The following is a 22,794-nucleotide window of genomic DNA, read 5'->3' as shown; positions in this document are numbered from 1 at the left end:
TATTTTTACGATCGTTATTCCCCATTTTCTTATACCCGGAAGCGCCTAGAAGCATTCGTAAATAATTTTACCGAAGATAAGATTTATATTTTATTTTACCGAGAATTTTGTTAAGATGTTCTTGTTAAAAAGTAATATTAATATTATATCATTTTCTTGATGACTGAACTCTCGGATTACTTTTGAATATGTACTTACATAAATATTACAGTCACCAATATCACCATCATCTCAAATACTTTCATATCAAAGGTATAATTATATTCGGTTGCGATTAAACATTTTTAAAATATGTCTACTATTATGTAGTAATGAATGTAGAAGATATATTCTTTTCTCGGTTTCTCATTCCAAAGTATAAAATAAAACAAAATAACGTCATAATCAATATATTAAAAGTTATTTACATTACAGTCGAACTTATAACTAAATATCACAGGCTGTCTATCATGGATTTGATAGAAAACGCCACGCCAGAGACCATAGCCACTAGCGAAAATAATACTATGATTGCGTTCTTTATTACAATGATGTGGAATGGTCCAGTGTCCTTGCCCCATCGGAAGACAGTTTCTGTGATCGCGGGTAGAGACAGGCCGAGGCAGGAGAGGCAGACTGCCCCGACTAATTCCATGAAAAGCTCGAGCCGAGGTATCGCACATGCTAGGCCAACTGTAAAAGAAGTTAATTTTTAGCATTTAAATGCTTTGTAAATGAGAAATTATTAGGGTGGCCCATTATTCACGGTTGGCCGAGTCGTTGTCCCGGTATGGTAAAAACATGCGAGATCGAATTCCGTCTCGTGTAGATTTTGTACTATTCTTTAAGAAATTATTATGTAATAGAAGATATTTAATTTTGTAGGAATAAATTGTACTTCGTCGTTTTTCAATTTCTTAATGTGGAATAAGTTTCTTTCGGTATTTTAGGATCCAAAAGCGCTTCTGTGTTAAGTTTAATTGAAGATCCCTCACTAAAACTACATCATGATTCATGATATTATGTATGTGCTATATTCTAAGTACCTACATATCTTCATATAGTTGCCAAATTATAAGTTGATAAAAAATACCAAGTAAAATTTACAGTGGGAGTCGAGCATGCTTCGGCACGAATTGGGCCACGCTCGCACCGGGGAAGGTACCACACCCTCACAGAATATCGGCGCCATAGTGACAGTTTACTGTCGCGTTCCGTACGGTGAGTGAGGGGTCCGGAGGCCCACATCCCAATCCCCTCCTATCCTATCCTTATCCCTACATCCCCTCCAAATCCTAGATCCTGCCTAATCCAATCAAACAAAAATAAATATGAAAGCGGCTTTATCAGGTTGTGTACCCCAGGAGGGTACCTGCATAGGCTGTGCAGGAGAATCCCTCCCTCAGCATTTAAGCTGGGGCAGCCCGTCGTACTCTGGGGCGGGCATAAATCCGCATCCTACAACATCAAGGGTCAAAAAAAGTAAACGTGCAACATCCTTTCGTAAAACGCTTTCCGTGGATTTCTGCAACATCAGGGGCCTTCACAGCAACTTAAACGCCGTCCATCACCATCTTGAAACGGCTAAGCCAGCTCTATTTTTTCTAACAGAGACTCAGATTTCTCCTCCTTCAGACACTGCTTACCTTACTTACCCAGGCTTCAAACTCGAACACTCGTTCGTGCCACGTGCCGGTGTTTGCGTGTATGTTAGGAGTGATATCTGCTGCCGTCGTCTCACCATCCATGAAGCTGACGATCTATCTATTATCTGGCTGCATATTGACTTCAGGGATCGTACCCGTATTTATGCCTGCCTTTATAGATCTCACTGCGGAAATACCGGCACTGACAAGCTCTTCGAACACGTGCAGAATATGTCCGATAGAATTCTGCAGCAGTACCCCTCCAGTGAGCTTATAGTACTAGGTGACTTCAATGCTCACCACTCTGACTGGCTCGGTTCGCGGGTTACCGATCATGCGGGGAGAACGGTCTATAACTTTGCCTTATCCTATAGTCTTACGCAGTTAGTCTCTTCACCTACACGAATACCAGATATAGACGACCACAGTCCCTCTCTACTGGACTTGCTGTTGACTACACACCCAGAAAACTACCAAGTATCGGTTGACGCTCCAATTGGATCGTCTGATCACTGCCTGATCCGTAGTGTAGTGCCCGTCGATCTCGTTCAACGGCAAGGACAGGCAGCCTGCCGCCGAGTTTGGCATTTCAAATCAGCCGATTGGGATGGACTGCGAACTTTCTATGCGTCCTACCCATGGAGCCGAATTTGCTTTTCAACGGACGATCCTAACGACTGTGCCGGTTCTGTTGCCGACGTGGTCCTGCAGGGTATGGAACTCTTTATTCCATCCTCAGTAGTGCCCGTTGGTGGCAAAACTAAGCCTTGGTTCGATCGTGCCTGTTCTAGGGCGTCCCGCCGAAAGCAGGAACACTTTCGAGTTTGGGCTCAGGCACAGGCGTTATCTGATCCTAACCTTAAATCGTATAAAAAAAAGTATAATTCGGCCTCCCGGGCTTACAAAAAAGAAATTGCCTTGGCGAAGGCAGATTATATTAAGAGGCTTGGACAGAGACTTGCTAGACTTCCATCTGGTACCCGTGCATTTTGGTCGCTGGCTAAGGCGATCCAAAATAATTTCAGTCAATCGTCCTTTCCAACCATGCGCAGGGGGGATCACAGTCTGGCCCATCTTGCAAAAGACAAAGCTGACCTCTTGGGCTCTATCTTTGCAGCAAACTCTACCTTGGACGATAGAGGAACCTCACCACCTTCAATCCCACGGTGTAATACGACAATGCCTGAGATTCGTTTCACACAACGTGCCGTTCGTAAAGCACTGTTCTCCTTGGACACCTCAAAGTCGAGCGGGCTAGATGGCATTTCCCCTACTGTCTTGAAAACGTGCGCTCCGGAGTTGACACCAATATTAACGCGCTTATTTCGACTCTCATATACAAAACGCGTGGTTCCGAATTGTTGGAAGACTGCCATGGTCCACCCGATCCCTAAAAAAGGCGATCGCACTGATCCAACAAACTACAGACCTATCGCCATAACCTCCTTACTCTCAAAAATAATGGAAAACATTATTAACTGCCAGCTTCTGTGTTATCTAGAAGAAAATCAGCTGTTAAATGATCGCCAATACGGCTTTAGACGCGGCCGATCAGCTGGCGACTTACTATCCTATTTAACACACAAATGGGCGGAAGCAGTTGAGAGTAAGGGAGAGGCGTTGGCTGTTAGTTTGGATGTCGCGAAAGCCTTCGATCGGGTTTGGCACAAAGCGCTTCTTTCAAAACTACCATCTTACGGGCTACCTGGAGGATTGTGCGAATGGATTGCCAGCTTTCTCGCGGAGAGGAGCATCAAGGTCGTTATCGACGGATCATGCTCCGATCCTCTGCCGATAAATGCTGGTGTCCCTCAAGGCTGCGTGCTATCTCCTACTCTGTTCCTTCTGCATATCAATGATATGTTGCAAGTTAGCAACATACATTGCTATGCAGACGACAGTACAGGGGATGCTAGCTATACCGGCCAGGCAAAATCCTCCAGCGAAACTGTTTTTGAGTGTCGAAACAAACTTGTTTCATCAATTGAAACTTCCCTTGAAAAAGTTTCAGAATGGGGTAAACTAAATTTAGTCGAATTTAACCCCAATAAGACTCAAGTTTGCGCGTTCTCCGCGAAACGGTCCCCATTTGTCCATTCACCTCGCTTTCAGAATACTCCCCTTAATATTTCGCCGTCCATCGGAATTCTGGGCGTCGATATTTCGAGTGACGTGCAATTCCGTGGTCATTTGGAAGAAAAAGCAAAACTGGCCTCCAAAAAGTTGGGCGTCCTCAATAGATCGAGAAAGTACTTTGAGCCAAGTCACCTCCTATTATTGTATAAGGCGCAGGTACGTCCTCACTTGGAGTACTGTTCTCATCTATGGGCTGGCGCCCCGCAGTGCCAACTTCTTCCACTTGACCGCATTCAACGTCGGGCAGCTCGAATTATCGCCGATCCCAGGATTACCGATAAGCTTGACCCTCTGTCATTAAGAAGGGACTTAGGGTCTCTTTGCATATTCTACCGATTTTATTATGGGGAGTGTTCTAAAGAACTATTTGACCTTATCCCTGCAGCACAGTTTCACCACCGCACATCCCGTCACAAGAACCTCTTCCATCCACATCACCTGGACGGTTGGCGAAGCACAACTGTGCGCTTTATGCGCAACTTTCTTCCGCGTACTGCTGTACTTTGGAACAAACTGCCAAAGTCTGTATTCCCGAACAGCTTCAATATGAAGGCTTTCAAAAAGAGAGCCTATGACTACCTGAAGGGCCAATAAATTAAGCCACTCCCTGATCCACTGAAGCCATTTCCTTAATATTATTTTTCGTTTTACTAAATATCCTGTCCCTCTCCCTCTACCAGTAGGCAACACCCGTAACCCAGTTACGGTAGTCTATGGGCGGCGCACTTAGCTTACCATCAGGCAAGGCGTCGGCTCGTTTGCCTTCTTCTACCATAAAAAAAAAAAAAAAAAAAAAAAAAAAAAAAAAAATTAAGTTTTGTATAAGCTTATTAAAATGTTAAAAATCGTTTAATATCTTTTCACTATTATATCAAGCATCACGATTTGAAAGTTCATGGAGCGTGAAAGAATTAAGTAATTGAATGTGACCTAATTGAAAAGAATACGTCCTAGTAAAGTTTCAAAGACTTTTGTAAAAATTTTCAAGTATTTAATAAAAATTCTTAACTTGTAATATATAAGTAATACAGTTTCTTCTATTTAGTCTTTTATTATGACGAGAAATTATTCTACACAGTCTAATAAGATCAAATTAAGAATCTGTTTTTACAAAGTAGGTTATTGTTTGCTTTAAAATACTTTTGAGAAATTAGATTTCTCTTCAGGTCTCTTGCCATTAAACTTTTCCACGATTTCCGCGTATTTTAAAAATATGTTTTAAACAGATGGTGACGAAGTGCAGTGGACTGAATTTGAAAAAAGAACCACATTTCCTACTAAATCCTTTCTACTATTAGTTATTTTATCTGTACCTAGTTTAGTATCATATAGTGTATATGTGTCTGTACCTTTCTTCTGCACCAAAAATCTAACAAACTATAATATCTAATCTTCAAATACTGAATCTATGTTAGCCAAGCGATTCTACACTCTTTATACCTGTCAATAAAGTCCCCGCCAGTCGGAGTCCCGCGAGGCCCCAGCGGTGCCCTCTAGCGGGGATCTTGTCGCTGATCCGACGCCACGCCACGTCGACCGGCACGTAGAAGATCAGCGCGTATGACAGGATCATCACGAGTGCTACTAGGAGCTTGGCTGCTTGTGCTAGACTGCAAATAATTAAATTAATTGATTATTAATATGATCATAGTTAATGTAATAATTAAGTATGTAATTAAAAAATATACGATTGTGAAGTGATTGTGTTATTTATTTATTTATTTACAAAGGATAAGCCAACAATTGTTAACACTAAAGAGTAAAAACATACAACTTAATTGATTAAAGTTTAAAAATACTTTGTTTAATATAATAATTTTTCTGGGACATTTAAAATTGTGTTAATTAATATTATAAGTACCTAAATTTAAGGCATGCTTTCAAATGGTATTAATGTGTACAATCATAGGAAAAAAATAATTTAGACACAAGGATTGTTGCTAGATACAATAAATTACAATATTAAACTATACCTTCTACGTTCTAAAATTAACAAATCCAAACTAATAATAACAACTAATCCATCTAAAGTCTAAACCAACTTACATTTCATCCTGCGGCAGGTTCAGCGTCAAACTTCCTCTAACCGTCTCTCCAAAGCTCAGATACCCGCAGAAACCGACAAATGCATACAATGCGACAACAGCACTCATCGCAATGTTCAACACGCCGGGACAGCCCAGGAACTGTTGGGGTTTCGTCATCTCGTTCTCTATGGGCATTACCACGCCGATACCTTCCATCGCGAAGAGACAGGTGCTGTGGAAAATTGTGTGTTTTGTTAAAGTGAATATAGTAATGACTAATGACTGTGCATTATTACTATACGTGTTATTTTGTTGCATAAGCTACATCATTGTCAAGTACCTACATATCGTTAAAAATCTGTTCAGTGGTTTTCGCGCGAAAGCGTAACAAACATAATGTGAATGTATGTATAGAATATTGATTCTTATAAACTTTCTCGTTTATTAATATATTAGTAAGAAGTAGGATATTAGAATTTGTAAAGTATTTATATGTTTATACTATTTTTATAGTAATTGTGATGGCAAAATAGTAATATTCTTCTTTTATTCCTCTCAGCTATATTAATAATATCGGTTTTAATATCGAGGCAAATTTACTTAGCGGGAAAATGTAGCAGTGAGATGATTTCGTTCCTAATAAAATCCGACCAAGGAAATATTCATACAAATTCCTGAAATATTAAATGGAATCTTTATTCCTTGTTTCTTCGGAATGGTCTTTTAATTTCATTGATGCTTGATCTTATTATTGTAGATCAAAGAAAGACCAAATCAAATCGCCACTGTTCAAAATAATTTGAACATTTTTATCTGAAATGTTTTTGAAGTTTAGGCGTGTTCAGTGTAAAATTTCAAGGTCGCGTCATTGTAATACCGTCACGTCATGGAGTAAAGCGACGATTTTGTTATCTTTGAATCTTGCCAAAGAAGTTTCACTTCTAACACGTGTTTAAATGCTATAGAATTTACGAATGTATGGTCATAGCTTAGGGTCATAGTAAAAATGCACATAATTAATCTGGAAAAACAGTAGCTAAAAAGGCAGAAGAAAAATTGGTTGTCTGTAAAGTCGGTTTACTGACGATAGTTGAACGTGACAACGTCCGATTGTGCTTCTTTGTCGCTCGTTCCACGCTCTCGCTTGCACTTCCACATAGGGAACGCCTCAGAGCGAGGTAACGCCGCATGAGTCATGTTTTTTCGTGCGTGCAGCCGGCTCTATCGAATTATAAGACGTTGTCACGTCAAAAATCCTTTAATATTAATAACAGAAGATCGGTATGAATTCTTGTAGTAACGACTACACGTAGGTGCTCCTTCCATTTCCAGTGACATTCCTTGGCTTAGCGATATATCCCAGCTATTTAGTGTTTCCATATTCGTATCCTCATTCCATGGAATTTGCATTGGAATTTTGCCAATTTTTGCAAAAGTTTAGCCATATTTTTAGCTGCATATTAGGTTTATATTTTACTGGTATTAAGATTCCAACTTTAAGTTCCATCTCTGTCATATTATTTTTTTGTAATTTAGTGAAAAATGTGAATATTTAATAATAATTACCATATACGAATTATTGATGTGGTCTAGTTTCTGGTGTGAATTCTATCCTGAAGCCTGATGTAATATTAGATACGAAAAGTTCTGTTTTATTTTGTTCCTGGGTTCTTTAGTTAAATATTGGTTAAAAATTATATTTCATTCCATTGAATATTTCGTACCATTTTCTTGATTTGAGGTTTCGAGTCTCTCCATAGGTTGGCAAAATAATGCTTACTTTTTCAACTGATATGCTTTGGCGCAACGCCAGAGCGAAATTTTTAAGTGCCATTATGTGACTGCAGATCGTTATGGATAGTTCAATAAATGTACACATAAATTCAGTGTTAAATACATTTTTTAAGTCAGTGACAGGAGATAAATAAAAACGGGTGTATATTGTTTACTTTCTGTGATAAGTATAGTGTTATATTATCTGTGCTGTGTTTTCAATTATTGGAATTTAAAAAATCAATAAAGTTTTTCATTATCTTTATTTAAGAATTGTTTTATGAATGTAGCAGCTAATGTTATGGCGATGAAATTTTTATCTTCTCCTTATAGAAACTGCTGCTGCTGTTAAATCTGAAAGCTAACCAACTCAACTAACATTTACCTTATAAAATTCGGTAATCCAGCTATAGAAGTGGCCATATTCCTGCTGGAAAGTGGAGGCGGATCCCGCAAGCAGTAGTATATTGATATGCAGATGGACGCCAGCCAGACGAAGTTCGCAATCGCTGAGAACGGTACCAGGTATTTTAGCTTGGTTATCTGGTTCAGTGGTACCAGGACTACAAGGCAGAGCGCGCAGTAGACAGACACGGTCCAATCCGGGCCACCGTATTGGTCGGATATCTGGAAATAAGGAATTATTGAGATTATAATATTATAGGTATTATTGATGTGAATAATGTTTTCTGATTAGAATTTAAACTACGATTAGAAACTAAAATTTGAAACTACTCAAAAATGCATGTAGTATTTGCCTGTAAATGGATCTACATCTTGCTATGCAAAATATATTGTAAATACTAGCTGTGCCCGCGACTTCGTCCGCGTGGAATAGTGACTGCATAGTAGTTACTACTTAACACACAATTATTGAGTAAACACGTCTTGAAACACGTACTACCATAAACAACTAAATTATAAGTACTTACAGATTATTTTAAAGTTAAGAAATAAAATAAATAATAACACAAAATAACTGTTAGTAAAATTTATTACTAAACCGAGCTAAAAAACTTAGGTACAAAAGAGTTCAAAATTTCCAGGGTATGGCTATCCTCCCGCTCCCATATCCTTCTACTTTCACAGACTTTCAACTTTTCCCTTTCACCCCTAGTAAATGGCAGAACCGATTTTGATGTAAACCATGTCTAATTGTACCTATATGTACACGTCATATCCTTTCGTTTGGTGCTCCATTTGGATTATTTATCCCCACTATATCACCCCTAAGGTGCCCTATATGTAATAAACAGATGAACCGATTTTGATAAAACATGACTAATTGTAATTCAGACGTCAATTGATATGCCGCTTGAGTATATTATTTGACCACATTCGATTATTCATTTCCACTTTTACCGCTATAATCCAATAAATGGATGAACCGATTTTGATTAAATACCTAGATGCCTCATTATACTTCTCACGTCATGTCATGCCCTTTCATTTGATATGCCACTGTCAAATATACCCAATTTGACAAATTTCATTTTTTTATTCCCACTTTTATACCTATATATCCAATAAATGGATGAACCAATTTTGATAAAATATGTCTTATTGTACTTTACACGTCATGTCTTTCATTAGATACGTCACTTGAGTATCTCTTATATATAAAATTCTCGTGTCACAATGTTAGTCTGCATACTCCTCCGAAACGGGTGGACCGATTCTCATGAAATTTTCTGTGCATATCGGGTAAGTCTGAGAATCGGCCAACATCTATTTTTCATATGTACCACGGGCGAAGCCGGGGCGGACCGCTAGTATTATATAAAATTCATTTATTTATTCCTACTTTTACCCCTATATAAAATAAATGGATGAACCGATTTTGATACACTATATCTAAGAACAACTAATGTAACAAAAAAAAACGCATCTAATTCGTTTTACCCGTTAGCGAGCTACGGTTGCACAGACGGACACGCAAACACACATAGCGGACGTAACACCCCTCTTTTTGCGTTGGGGGTTAAAAATATAATACCTACGATATAACAAAGTACTACTACCCCCTCAGCTAACCCCACGGTACTTTCGATATGATCATTTGGACATGTCAAGGAATAACTTTAGCGTATAATTTACGTAATAAAGTTATTCATGTATAGAATGCCTTAGCAAATGTTCGCCGTGATTACTTAAATGGTCATAACTTTTTTATTTATGAACCGATTGACATGAAATAAACACTAAATGTTTAGTGAAGCTTACCACAATATATTAGTGAAAACCGCATCTAAATCGGATAAGCCGTTTCTGAGATTAGCGTGCACGAACATACAGACAAACAGACAAAAAATTTTTTAACTACAGTTTTGGGTTCAGGATCGATTTAATAATAACACCTGCTAAGTTTTTTTTTTATATTTTCATTGTACAGACATCACTTTTCTACAATTTTATTATATGTGTTGATAAGATATTGTCTGTTGGCAAATCAAATAAAAAAAGATAATTATAGGAAGAATAACCAAACCGAACAAGCAATAGAAACACCTATATTATTGCAAAAAAATATAATTTTAATTTGATTAAATACCTGTTTAAAAGATTCCGATATGACAACAACATACACACAGCAAGCACCCAGATGTGTTACAGCCAGAGCCCAATCTGCCAGCTCTCTGAAAATCAATCATTAACATTGAGTTGCGTGTTTATGACGTGTCTATTAATTTCCCTGCTATACATATATTAATTAACAGCTATTATTAATGATTATAATTAAATAAAAATAAATAGAATAAAAATAGTTTATTTCCTTTCTAAATTTCACACAATTTGGAGTAGTAGGGCCCTCCTAGTAAGTTTAAGATAAAACCTGTGTCAGGAGGAGGTTTGGATGATGCCGCTTTTGTATACCTATTTTTCTCCACTTTGGAACAATTAGCAACGTTTCTTCTTAATTATTATCCTTTTTACGTTTCCCTTTATCTTTATAAAATGTATCTAATTGCTTTTTACAATTTATAATCATTTTAATGAGAGAACATCTAAAGAAAGATCTTTATTTAGGTGACGAATATATTAAACAAGATTTAAAAAATGTTATATATAAATAAATAGTACAAAAAATCAAGTTCGATGTTTATAATCACTTTAAATTAATGGATTGCAGACCTTTTCCAATATCCATTAGGTTAATAGTGTCAATTTTCGATAAAAAAAATCGAAAACTTTAACGCCTTACAGCCGTACAAATAAAAACTTGCTTATTCAAACCTTATGCAATGCATAGATATGATAAGAATAAATAAAGAATAAGGATGTCATAATTTCTTACAAATAAATTTGGAATAACATCGATGTAACTATGTTCACGCTATGCAATAGGCGCGAAGCGGCAACGTCGCAATTCATTCACAAAATTATGAAAAACATTGAAATTGTCTACGGTTAAGCCTTGTTGCTGTCATTCGCTGACGCTCACGCTCATTTGACTTCGTCGAATTTGTTGTGAAGTTTCATCATACGATGTTCTGTTTATTTATTTTTTAAATATTTATTGGAAATAATTTAAATATATCATTAAATATGCAAGCAAATGATAGATAACGCTATCCAATATCTGGAGAACAGAAGATAAACCCACCTTGAGATAGAGAGTTGCCAAATAACTGGTACTCAAAACATACAACTCCAGGCGGCAGGCTTAGAAGATTTATATTTTCAACGAAAGTGTATATTATTGTGATAAGTTTAGAAATAAGTTTTATGTATGTATGGTTTGGCGCATGTTGTAAATAAATAAATCATTATAAATATCAAAAGGGTTTTTCATAATTTCGTATATTTTGACATTTCATACAAAATTTTCCATTTCAATAGGTACGTAATGAAATTATTAATTTGCTCAACTTTTTCTACTTCTCGTATTACTCTCATTGCTATTATCTCAAATTTAGATTGAAAATTGCTTCTAAAACTTGTAAAACACAGCACAATGTACTAAAAGATATGTTACAACTCGGTTATGTCAGACTTATACTAGGGTGGTAGCCGTAATAAGGACGGAATAGCATTAGTATGAATACTTATTACGAAGTTATACTAGGTTACATTTATTTCGTGTTTATTTGTATGATTTTTCCTTATTCTTAGTTTATTCTTTGCACAAAATGTTATAACTCGTTTATTTGTACGGCTGTTAAAGTTTATTATCGTTAATTTTGCCTGTCTATCTACATACCTGTCAAAAAATTAGTATTTAGTATATTAATTATAATTGAATATAATACCTGACATGTGGAGCAAATCGTCGCACAGGTTTGGGTCCGTTTTGGAAGACCAGGTCGCAAGTGTCCGCATATCCTAAACATGGTTTCTTTACTTCTACACAAAGTTGTTGTGACGTCTTTACCTGTAATAATAACACGCACATAAAATAATATGTATTAAAAACCTTTTTTAATCTATACTAATAATATTATAAAGCTGAAGAGTTTGTTTGTTTGTTTGAACGCGCTAATCTCGGGAACTACTGGTCCGATTTGAAAAATTCTTTCGGTGTTAGATAGCCCATTTATCGATGAAGGCTATATATTATATCATCACGCTAAGACCAACAGGAGCGGAGCAATGCGGGTGAAACCCCGCGGAACAGCTAGTTCATAATATTTTTTGATTAATTATTATGTTTATTCCTACGATTTCTAATTGTTTGAGTAATTTCATTATTTTTTTAGTTGACGCATATCTAGTACTTCAACTTGACTTCAACAGTGTTAAATGGTATTTTTTCCAATATAAATGTTTCTGATAAGTAATTAATGAGGTTCCGTCCGTTCGTTTTCTTCCGTTTTCTTTATTTATCTGAAGGCAAATACTTTTTGAGAAGTTTTATTCCTATTCCTAAGTACCTAAACGATATACATTATCCTTCGCACAAATTACCACAAGTACGTATTTGTGCCTAATTGCTACGACTTTAAACAAAGGCATAATATTTTATCGCAATTAGAGAGCATTTAACTCGTGCGTAAAACAGGAAAATCAAAACCTCTCTTTTAATTAAAATTTTAAAACTTTGAAATCTACTCTCGTTTATTTAAGTACCTCCTTGGTTAATTTTATATTTCTGATAATAGAAAAGATATTAAAAAAGATAATTACTGTTATAGAAAACTTCGTTAGGTAGTCGTTGTAAAAAAAATTACAGTATAGGTAAACATTTTAGCATAAACGCGCGAAACAAAATTTTGAATTACACATAGTAATTTTATTTATCACACGCAAGTTTAGTTTAAAACCTATTTAATAAAAAATAAACGAATAAGCATTTAGTTAGGTATTACCACATAAACGGTTAAAAACTTAACTAATTAGGTTATAAGTAGTTCATAAATATCACAACCAGTAAAGTACGTAACACATCATAATAACAGCTGATTATGCAATAGAAATGGTGTGAAAACGAAAGTTTAAACAAAGGAAGCAAATTGGGCATTGTCGGCTTCAACTAGCGAAAGTGTAATTTAAAAACGTAAGCTTTATCTTCATTAACATCACAAATTGTACCTTATTGTCTTGATAATAAGGTTGAGTTTTCTGTACCATCCAAAATTGCATTCGGTAGCATTGTTCATGTTTAAGTCATTATCACTTTATGGTAAGTGGTTATAGTTCTGAATGTGTTGTAAGATTGGATTCTAATCTCAAGTTTTTATAGAGTGCGGAAATAAATTATTTATATTCAGAGGGAGGTTAATTATAAATTAAAATATGCATTAAAATTAACGCTAAAATTTGAATTGAAATAAATGTACAAAATCATTGTGTGTTGACACTTCAATTGTATCTAGATAATTAATTTGAAAGATTTACGAAATTTTAATTTTCGTAGAAAATTTAGGCATGAAACTTGTAAGAGACAGTTTTTAATAAAAAAATAGAATTTTAAGATTTCTGTGATTTATTTTATATCAAAATTCTATTTTTGATATTCGCGAGGCAATATCCGAAGAATAAGTTAAAACCAGTAACTAATTTCAAAAAGTTTCAAACGCGTTGCCATAGCGACAAATTCCTTATTTACTCGGACCACGCGCTATAAATGCCTGATCTTCCTTTTGTGATCATATCAAGGGTTTATATAGTTTACTAGCTTTCTGCCCGCGGCTTCGCCCGCTTTGTCTAAAACCTCATAAATTATATACAAACCCTTCCTCTTGAATCTCTATCAATTAAATAAAACCGCATCAAAATGCGTTGCGTAGTTTTAAAGATTTAAGCGTACATAGGTACAGAGAAAGCGAATTTGTTTCGCCCCGGGTCCGCACAAAAAAGGATAAAAAATAGAGCCTATGTCATTAAATTGGTTAAGCTTCTGGTGGTGAGAAATCGGTCCAATACCATTGTAGTTTATTTACAAACGAACAAACAAGACAATCTTTGCTCTTTAAATATATGACTGCTTTTTATGAAATTGATTTAGAATATGTTTGAGTTCCATTACAAAAATCGTGTACATGTAGACAAAAAAACTTACCAATATATGAATAACATGTCCACAAATTAATCCAATGATGATAGTCCCAAAACATCCTACTAATAAGCCGGCGTTTCTGAACGCAAGCGGCATGGCCAGGACACCAGACCCCAATGAAGCTTTCAAAAGATGAGCGAGTGCACCGAAACTCCTGTAAAATATAATTTAATATGTGTAGGTAATAAATATTGAACAAAAGAAACACGAGAAAAAAAAGAACAAGATGTGCGTTGAAAAAAAACAAAGGAAACGCGCGAAAAAAAACAATATACTTATATGTTGAAAAAAAACAAATAAATGCGCGAAAAAGGTAGTTTCTTGGCGGTTATTTTCAGTGAGAATTTATAAAGTGGTACTTGGACGATTCAAACGCATTTTACAAAATAAATTGCGTTATAATAAACATTTTTCTTATACAATTAAATGCATAAGTTTTTGTAAAAGCATTGAAACAAGGAGATGACGATTATAATAGAATAGAAGATGTCTAGGAATTAACCTAAAATTAGCTTTTACAAACAACAGAATATGGTACGATAATATAATATGTAATGGTAAATCATATAATATTATGAGCTCTTAAATTTAGATTCTGTAGACTATAAAGTTATATGATAGTCGGTGTGATATGTGAATAAAATAAACTTACGATGTATTTGATTCCAAGGGTCTGTTTTTCGCCGGCTCGTAGGGATCTAAATCTTCTCTCGAGCCATTGCAAGTTAATTGTATTCTGTAATATAATAAATTAATAACATAAATTTAATTAAAAATATATTATATCCTAGCATAATTGCGCATATCACATAAAACAATGCAAAAACATAAATGCCATAGGTAGAAATGAGAATATAAATTCAAATGAACAAGGATTTAACTAACATATTACTCGTGTCGTTATACTTAATTACGATTTGATTTAGTATTACCATTGTCCTATGTGTAATATTGAAATGGAAGTGATAAATATCAATCTTTATAATCATAATGGAAAACGATAAAATATCAACTTCCATTACAATTTATAACGGCACACTAATTCATCGGATCATTTAAATAACAATAAAACATCTAGTAACTATAAAGAAATGTGTAGCTTTTCAATAAAATCAATTAACATCGACCTGTTGAATATAATTCTCTTTTTATCGCGAGTTGACATATTCCAACAACGTTCGAGCCTCCAATCACCTCCAATCGCTTGTAAAAAACAAAAGCATCACACAAAACGTGACAATTTATTTCCGATACGATTGTTCAAATGAAATTGATCCCAATTTAACATTTAACGTGACGAAAGATGTGTTTTTTATTGCGTCATCTAAACGTGCATCTTGTGATCATTTTGCGTGTTTGTTTATTAAGAATTACTTAGAATATAATTATTCTAGTGACTTGATTTGCGTAAGATTCGTAGAAGAAAATAGGAGAAGTCCAATGTAGGTAACCGCTATATTTAGACCTCTCCTTGCAAGACAATGCCAAAGAAATAGAGACCAATTTATTAAAACAAAAAATTAATCCTTCATGAAAAAAAAATGTATAATATAGTCTAATGAAATGCTGGAGAACTGCTCTATTTTATAATTTCCTTGACTTCTCTACTTTAAAATATAAAATATTTTGAAATTAACCGACTTAATTACAGTGACATTTATTTCTGAGGTCATATTTCTTGTCTTGGAATAGTATAACTGTAGGTCAAGTATAACAGAAGATTATAAAGCCATAACTGTAAAACCTTGGTTATAGATAAGGTAAAGATGTCTTCGTATTATCTTGCCAATAGAATAAATGTAATACATATACATATAATATTATTATCCTCAAAATTGTGGGAGTATTATTTTAATCTACATTTAAATATGCAGGGGGCTGTCTTAAGTATTCGTTTACAATTTTTACCTGCACGCATTGTGGCACTCATAATATAATGCAAATTGTTGATCGCAAGTTGTTTCATAGAAATCCATAAATTATATAAAATCCTAGCTATCACGGTAAACATAGTTTTGCCTTACTCTTATCTCTTAGGCATGAAAAATAGATGTTGGTCGATTCCCAGATCTACCCAATAACACAGCTAATTGGCACACAAAATTTGACATTGACCTCGTAAAACGGACAGATTTAATTCAAACTGTATACACGTATCAAGGATCGATGACAATACAATAATTTTACGCGTTTGTTTTTCAGTTTTCTAAAAGAATATTTATTTTATTTTAAGCCACATTGTACGACTGTTGAGTCATTCGTACTAATCTGAATTTCGGCAGCTTCGGCATATATCACTCACAATACAGCCGAACTAGGCTGTATTGTGAGTGATATATGGGCATGATTGTAAATACTTTTGTTTTGTGTTTTTGATTGTAAAGCAGAAATACACTTGACAAACCTGACTCTAATTACATAAAGTATCATTCCATTTACTTACTCGTTAATAACGACAAGGATTAATGACTTGGAATATAGCCTTAATGAGTTCCGTAAATATTCGTTGGAATACTTATATAAGTATAATTTTAAAGTATCTTATATATATTTCTTTTTATATACATTATACAAACTCATAAAAAATACATATAAAATGGTGCACTTTGCCACCCACGGGTTACTTGGAGATTAAATAACCGAATTTTGCAATTTTGTTTTAAATTAAGTAATACTGAAAGTTACTGTTAATAGACCGGGGAGATCACATTCGAGAAAAGAGAATTGCCGATCTAATATTATTAATGTAAACTTATCTGGATTTAGTTTGTGCAATAGCCTGAGGTATTTTTGAGCTAAAAGTAGGAGCATTGAAATGGAGAACTGTAATAGTGTTTTCGCAAGTTACGTCTATACTTAGATTGATTTTAATTGGAGACAAATGTTGCCGTAACTAAAATAAATCAATGTTAAATTTTATTAGCTAAGAAGTGATTGCAAAGACTGCTTCCTACACAACTAACTTGAAGAAACAAATCCTACAACGAGCGTAGAGTTCAACATCAATGTATTGTATTGTCAGGGTAAATCCCCTTATGATTGTAGTCTCACAATGGTCTAATTGTCTTGTTAATCAAGTTGGCACGCAGAGACAGTCCATCTTAATAATCCGTCATCTTGGATTGTGGTATGTGACAAGAGGACTTCAGAGTTATCGAGTGGCCAACCTAACATTGCTATGTAAAATATATATGATATTGCATATTATTTTAATAATAATACAGTTGATAAGTGTCTTTTTAATTTTAACATAACAGCATTTGCATGTATTATAACAGGGTGACCATATTTCTTATAAATATATATATTATATATATATATTATAAAGGCGAAAGTTTGTAAGGATGTATGGATGTATGGATGTATGGATGTATGGATGTTTGTTACTCTTTCACGTAAAAACTACTGAACCGATTACAATGAAATTTAGCACACATATAGAGGGTAACTTGGATTAACACATAGGATAGTTTTTATCCCGGAAATCCCACGGGAACGGGAACTATGCGGGTTTTCCTTTGCAAACGCGGGCGAAGCCGCGGGCGGAAATCTAGTTTCTTATAAACTATAAAATGATTGTCTTCTTAAATAATGCTATAAGGAAAACTAAAGACGAGTAAGAGTTGTCCTTAGAACCTTGTTAACCTTTTTATAAATTGGACAATTGAAACGCAATCTTTCAACTGTTAGTCATTATAGATATTTTTGGCAGTGATAGAAGGAAAAGCAATAGTAGGTTGCAGGACTATAATATTATTGCTTCAATGCTATTTCATGGTCACAGGACAATCTACAGAGATTTCATTCCCACAGGACATCTACAGAGATGTCCTGTGGGAATGAAATAGAAATTCTTATGGTAAGGATTTCACAGTTCATTCTGAAAAACTATAGTGAGAAAATGTTCCCGTACTAATTAGTCGTCTTTAAACCTTTCTTTATATGTTGAAGATGTACAAAATGATACTATTCCGTGCTATAACTACGCGACAAGACTGCTTGCTTGTGCTTTTGGTCTGACAGTACGACATTGATAAATCCCGCCTAGATCCGTCAGATTGGCAGGCATTTACTTAAGTTCACTCGAGGCAAATACCTAAATAATACTATAGTAAGTTTAAAGTGATACAAATAAATATTTCTTCATTGTATACAGTTTTTGAAGTGAAACTTCTTAATCGGGGTTGGAAAAAAATTTAGTGTCACATTTTTTCGTTACGCGTGACATTTTTCCGTTACGCGCCATCTTGTTCTTATCCCTACCACGCGTGATTCGACGTATGTATTTCTGTAAAGTTGCATATAGTAAATTTTTTTAATAAGGTCATAAAGAAGTTTCACTTCTTACGTGTGTACACTAGTACACGCACACATTTTTCTTTTAATTTCATCTGACACTTTTTTCAAAGTTAAGTAGGTATTGGCAAACAAAAGTCGTATACAAGCAAACAAGTATATTTAATTTGTTATAAGAAAACTCATGAGGATTATCTTGGAGAATAAAATTGCGGCTATAAATCTATAACAAGACAATTAGGTTTTAATTAAACCAATTATCACACATACAACGATAATAAATGCAAGTTAACTAATACTAGTGGATAATATTGATTCTCCATGATATCACAGACTACTAAATAGTTGTGTAAATGAAACGTCAAATATAAACGAAAAAAATACTTTCCTAATCGTACGTAAAATTACTAAACAGAAAGTTAAATAAATAAATAGGGTATTCGTAATAAACTAATTTCGAGGTTACACTGAATTAGCGAACACGTGTGTGGCTGAATCAGAAATCATAAGTGTATTAGCTCATTACTTGTATTATGTACCGAATTATGTTAGAAACGTGGGAGTATGTTTTGTAATATCATGTAATATGTGATACGTGTATCGAGATGTATTTGAGTTACATCTGTATATTTTGTTTAAAAGATACAACGAATATTCTAAACCAATTCTATTCATATTTGTTGGTAAAACTAATAATCTCTAACAGTAAGGAAAACTTTGGGTATTTTAAATTTTAATCTATGCCAAAAGCAGAAACATGATTGTTAGGTTATTAATTACTAGGTTTCCGCCCGCGGCTTCGCCCGCGCAGTCAAAGAAAAACCCGCATAGTTCCCGTTCCCGTGGGATTTCCGGGATTGCGTCATTTTCCCGGGATAAAAAGTAGCCTATGTCCTTTCTCGGGTATCAAAATATCTCCATACCAAATTTCATAAAAATTGGTTCAGTAGTTTAGGCGTGATTGAGTAACAGACAGACAGACAGAGTTACTTTCGTATTTTAAATATTAGTATGGATTTTACGAAAAAACAAAAAAAAAAACTCAAAAACTGTTCTTAAATTTTGATGCGATTCTTTTTTTATGTAATAAAACTGCAATACCCTCGGTAACCTTTTCAAAAGCAGGTTTTTATACCTACATCCAAATGCAGAAGTTGGCTCGTTTTGAAAGTGGATCATATTTTGGCAACTTTTGAAAGTACCATCAATTGTTGTAAATATTGGCACAGTAATGCTTTTTGTTAAGGACATTGAACTTATGCTTTTAACGTTACTCAATCTATTTCTTCTTACTGGAAAAATTATTTCACTGTTATAGTCCTTTTATCGAGGAAAGTTTTTATATCAAGGGTTTTATTAGTTTTTATATCAAGGGTTTTATTATTATATTCGGGTAGAACCACGGGACACAGCTAGTACATATCTAAGAGAATTTTAACCGGATATTATATTATTACGTTGTTATGTTTGTTTTTATTATTGTACTCAATGGATTATCGGTCAATTAAGGAAAGCTGGCATGTTCACAGTACTCACACTTATGCAATTTTACTTACAGTATGTTCAAAAATAAATGCGACTCTAGTTTCATTTTAGACTTGAATTGTAAAATGGGTGCGTTGTAGATAAATATATGCAAATATAATTATGAAAGCTCTCATAATTTACCTGTAAAATTATAATTAAATAAAAAAAAAGTAAATCAATTGATGAAGTTAATTATTTATTCTAATAATAATCAATTGGATAAAAGTATTAATAATTATTCAATTATCAAATAATAATTAAATTTCAGGTAATAATCAAATAACACGTGCGCTCACTCCCAACATACACCAGGGCCAATCCCTTCCAAAATGATAAAAACCTAAAAAAAATAGTAGTAGGATGAAACCCATTAGAAAAGGAGGAGAATAAATGAGTCAGTGTAATTATCTACTTTTGGTTCTAATGGAATATATTTTTCCTCATGTTCTCGCGTCTTTCTCCAAACGTCACTAAACATATCCAGACTAATAGCATTTGCTTCCTTTCTAAATAATGCTTCCACAGTTTTCAAGTTAAAGTTCACATTTTGTGATGCTACTTTCCCTTTAATTATGCCCCATAGTAACTCTATTGGGTTAAGTTCTGGATGGTATGGTGGAAGGCGCAATACACTATGTCCATGATCTTTGAGGATTGCATCAAGTAGGTAAAAATGGTGTATAGTTTGGCTTATTTTTTTAATAATGTGATAACTCTGATTATTAATTAGTAATTTGATTTTTGAAAAGAAAATGCCGATTTTAGTCAAAATTTATATTTTTCTAACAAGATCCTTATCATCCAAATTTCCACCTCGGTGAGAAAAATTGACATTTCTAATGAAAATGAACAAAAAATTAAATGATTTTATTAAATACTGTAAAATAGTCTATAATTCTTCCATTTACTGTATCACAATATTCTTCATAGATTTTTAGATATTCGTACTACACCAATTACATCACCCTGTATTTATAAACAATTGCAAAATATGACACATACATAGGCCGGGAGATACTGACACAAAATTTCGGGTCATTTGTAACAGAATGGCGGTTCTACAGAGGTCTTATTACGCAATGACTAAAAGAAAAATGATGGTCAGAACGCTGGTACCGGCGGACTAGTCGCGTGGGCGTTAGTCGAACTCGTCGGATAAATAGCGAAAGTCAAACGATTTGTAACACAAAAATTTTAGAATTTACCGATAGCCCATAAAAAAGATGTAGGCGGTAGTGTCATGCCATACTTTTCCGGTGTAACTTAGAGCCCCCCATACCGACGCGATGCGTTGATTTAAAAAAAAACAATTCAACCATTTGTACCAGGCTAACTTTTGTACAGGTAATCATCATCGTGCAGACATTTACGAAAATCGCCATGCCATACTTTTCGGACGATTCCAAATGGCCACCATACCGCCGAAAATCTGCAAAAAAAAAATTTTTTTTTCGCCAAACAATTTGTACCAGTATTGCATTTGGATTTTTGGAGAGTATTTGATAAAATGTGACCATTATTATATTTGCCATACTTCTAGTAGGGGGAAAAAGTGCTGCCATACTTGAAAAATTAATTTATTCGTCACGTTTCAAAAATACGACTGTACAATACGTAAAATAATTTTTTACAGTATGGGATCATTATATTCTGTTTGTTTGTATACAATTCTACCTAGAAAAAATATCGCAGAATACAAACATGGGGCGGATGATTGTAAGACTTAAGCCAAGACGTAAAAAAAAATGAAAAGAATTGGCGATTTGTACCAGTACGGCATTTATGGAAAGTATATGATGCAACGTGACCATTATTATATTTGCCATACTTTTAATAGAGGGAAAAATTAGTGCCATACTGCTACAAATCGTTCAAACTACGAATAAAATCTTACAATGAGAAAAAAATCTTATACACATTCGTCACCTCCCACAGGTATGGCATTATCACACTTCTATTTATAATCATTCAGGAGTTGTTGAAAAAAAAATGTAGGGTGGTACAAATCGTTTGGCGAGAAAAAAAATTCAAAAATTTGCAGATTTTCCGCGGTATGGCGACCATTTGGAATCGTCCGAAAAGTATGGCATGGCGATTTTAGTAAATGGCTGCACGACGATGGTTACCTGTGCAAAAGTTAGCCCGGTACAAATGGTTGAATTGTTTTTTTTTAAATCAACGCATTCACGTCGGTATGGCGGACTGTAAGTCACATCGTCAAAGTATGGCATGACACTACCGCCTACATCTTTTTTAAGGGCTATCGGTAAATTCTAAAATTTTTGTGTTACAAATCGTTGGACTTTCGCTATTTATCCGACGAGTGTGACTAACGCCCACGCGACTAGTCCGCCGGTACCAGCGTTCTGACGATCATTTTTCTTTTTGTCATTGCGTACTAAGGCCCCTCTAGACCGCCATCCTGTTACAAATGACCCGAAATTTTGTGTCAGTATCTCCCGGCCTAACATGTGCAATGTGTAAATGTGTTGACGTTCCAGCTCTTCTTAATATACCTATATCTCTATAATAAAGAAATCTCTGAGGTTAATCTTGCGTTAATATTTGGGGTTACAATTCCAAGAAATTGGATTGAGAAAATACAGTAACATGAATTGAATCTTTGGGTGGATGCCGTAAGAGGATCAATAATTATCCAGTGAGGGTCATTGACTTGGTTGTTAGTTAATACATGAGAAAGGTAACATTTTATTTCACCAATATTGAAAATGATTACTTTTTGTCGGTTTTTATAAGACAGGTTAGAATTTACAGTAATAATATATTTATTTACTTACAAAGTTTGACATATTCATTAATTTAAATTGTTTTCGATTTAACTAAAATTAATTAACTGCGCTTGCAAATTATAAATATCAATTATTGCCAGAATATGGGTATCAAAAGGTTCTGC

The 22,794-nt window shown here is 34.6% G+C and overlaps 1 protein-coding gene across 2 annotated transcripts in view; it reads right to left on the bottom strand.

Moving 5' to 3' along the window:
- Window positions 1-375: 375 nt before the first annotated feature.
- Window positions 376-22,794, bottom strand: part of LOC149902571 (proton-coupled amino acid transporter-like protein acs) — a 47,892-nt gene continuing 25,473 nt past the window's right edge. For both annotated transcript variants that reach the window (XM_090110003.1, XM_090110004.1), the window contains exons 3-10: window positions 14,710-14,793; window positions 14,061-14,211; window positions 11,812-11,933; window positions 10,113-10,197; window positions 7,947-8,188; window positions 5,808-6,020; window positions 5,202-5,371; window positions 376-672 (exon numbers count right to left, since the gene is read on the bottom strand). In XM_090110003.1, coding sequence (XP_089966129.1) covers window positions 434-672; window positions 5,202-5,371; window positions 5,808-6,020; window positions 7,947-8,188; window positions 10,113-10,197; window positions 11,812-11,933; window positions 14,061-14,211; window positions 14,710-14,793 — 1,306 coding nt within the window. In that variant the 3' untranslated portion in view covers window positions 376-433. The remainder of the gene's footprint in view (window positions 673-5,201; window positions 5,372-5,807; window positions 6,021-7,946; window positions 8,189-10,112; window positions 10,198-11,811; window positions 11,934-14,060; window positions 14,212-14,709; window positions 14,794-22,794) is intronic.

The sequence above is a fragment of the Colias eurytheme genome, chromosome 15, assembly GCF_061535395.1.
Source record: "Colias eurytheme isolate Ceu_HAF_F1 chromosome 15, ilColEury1 Martin Lab GWU primary, whole genome shotgun sequence".
Classification (NCBI taxonomy): Eukaryota; Metazoa; Arthropoda; class Insecta; order Lepidoptera; family Pieridae; genus Colias; species Colias eurytheme.
This window is presented reverse-complemented; position numbering and strand designations above follow the sequence as displayed.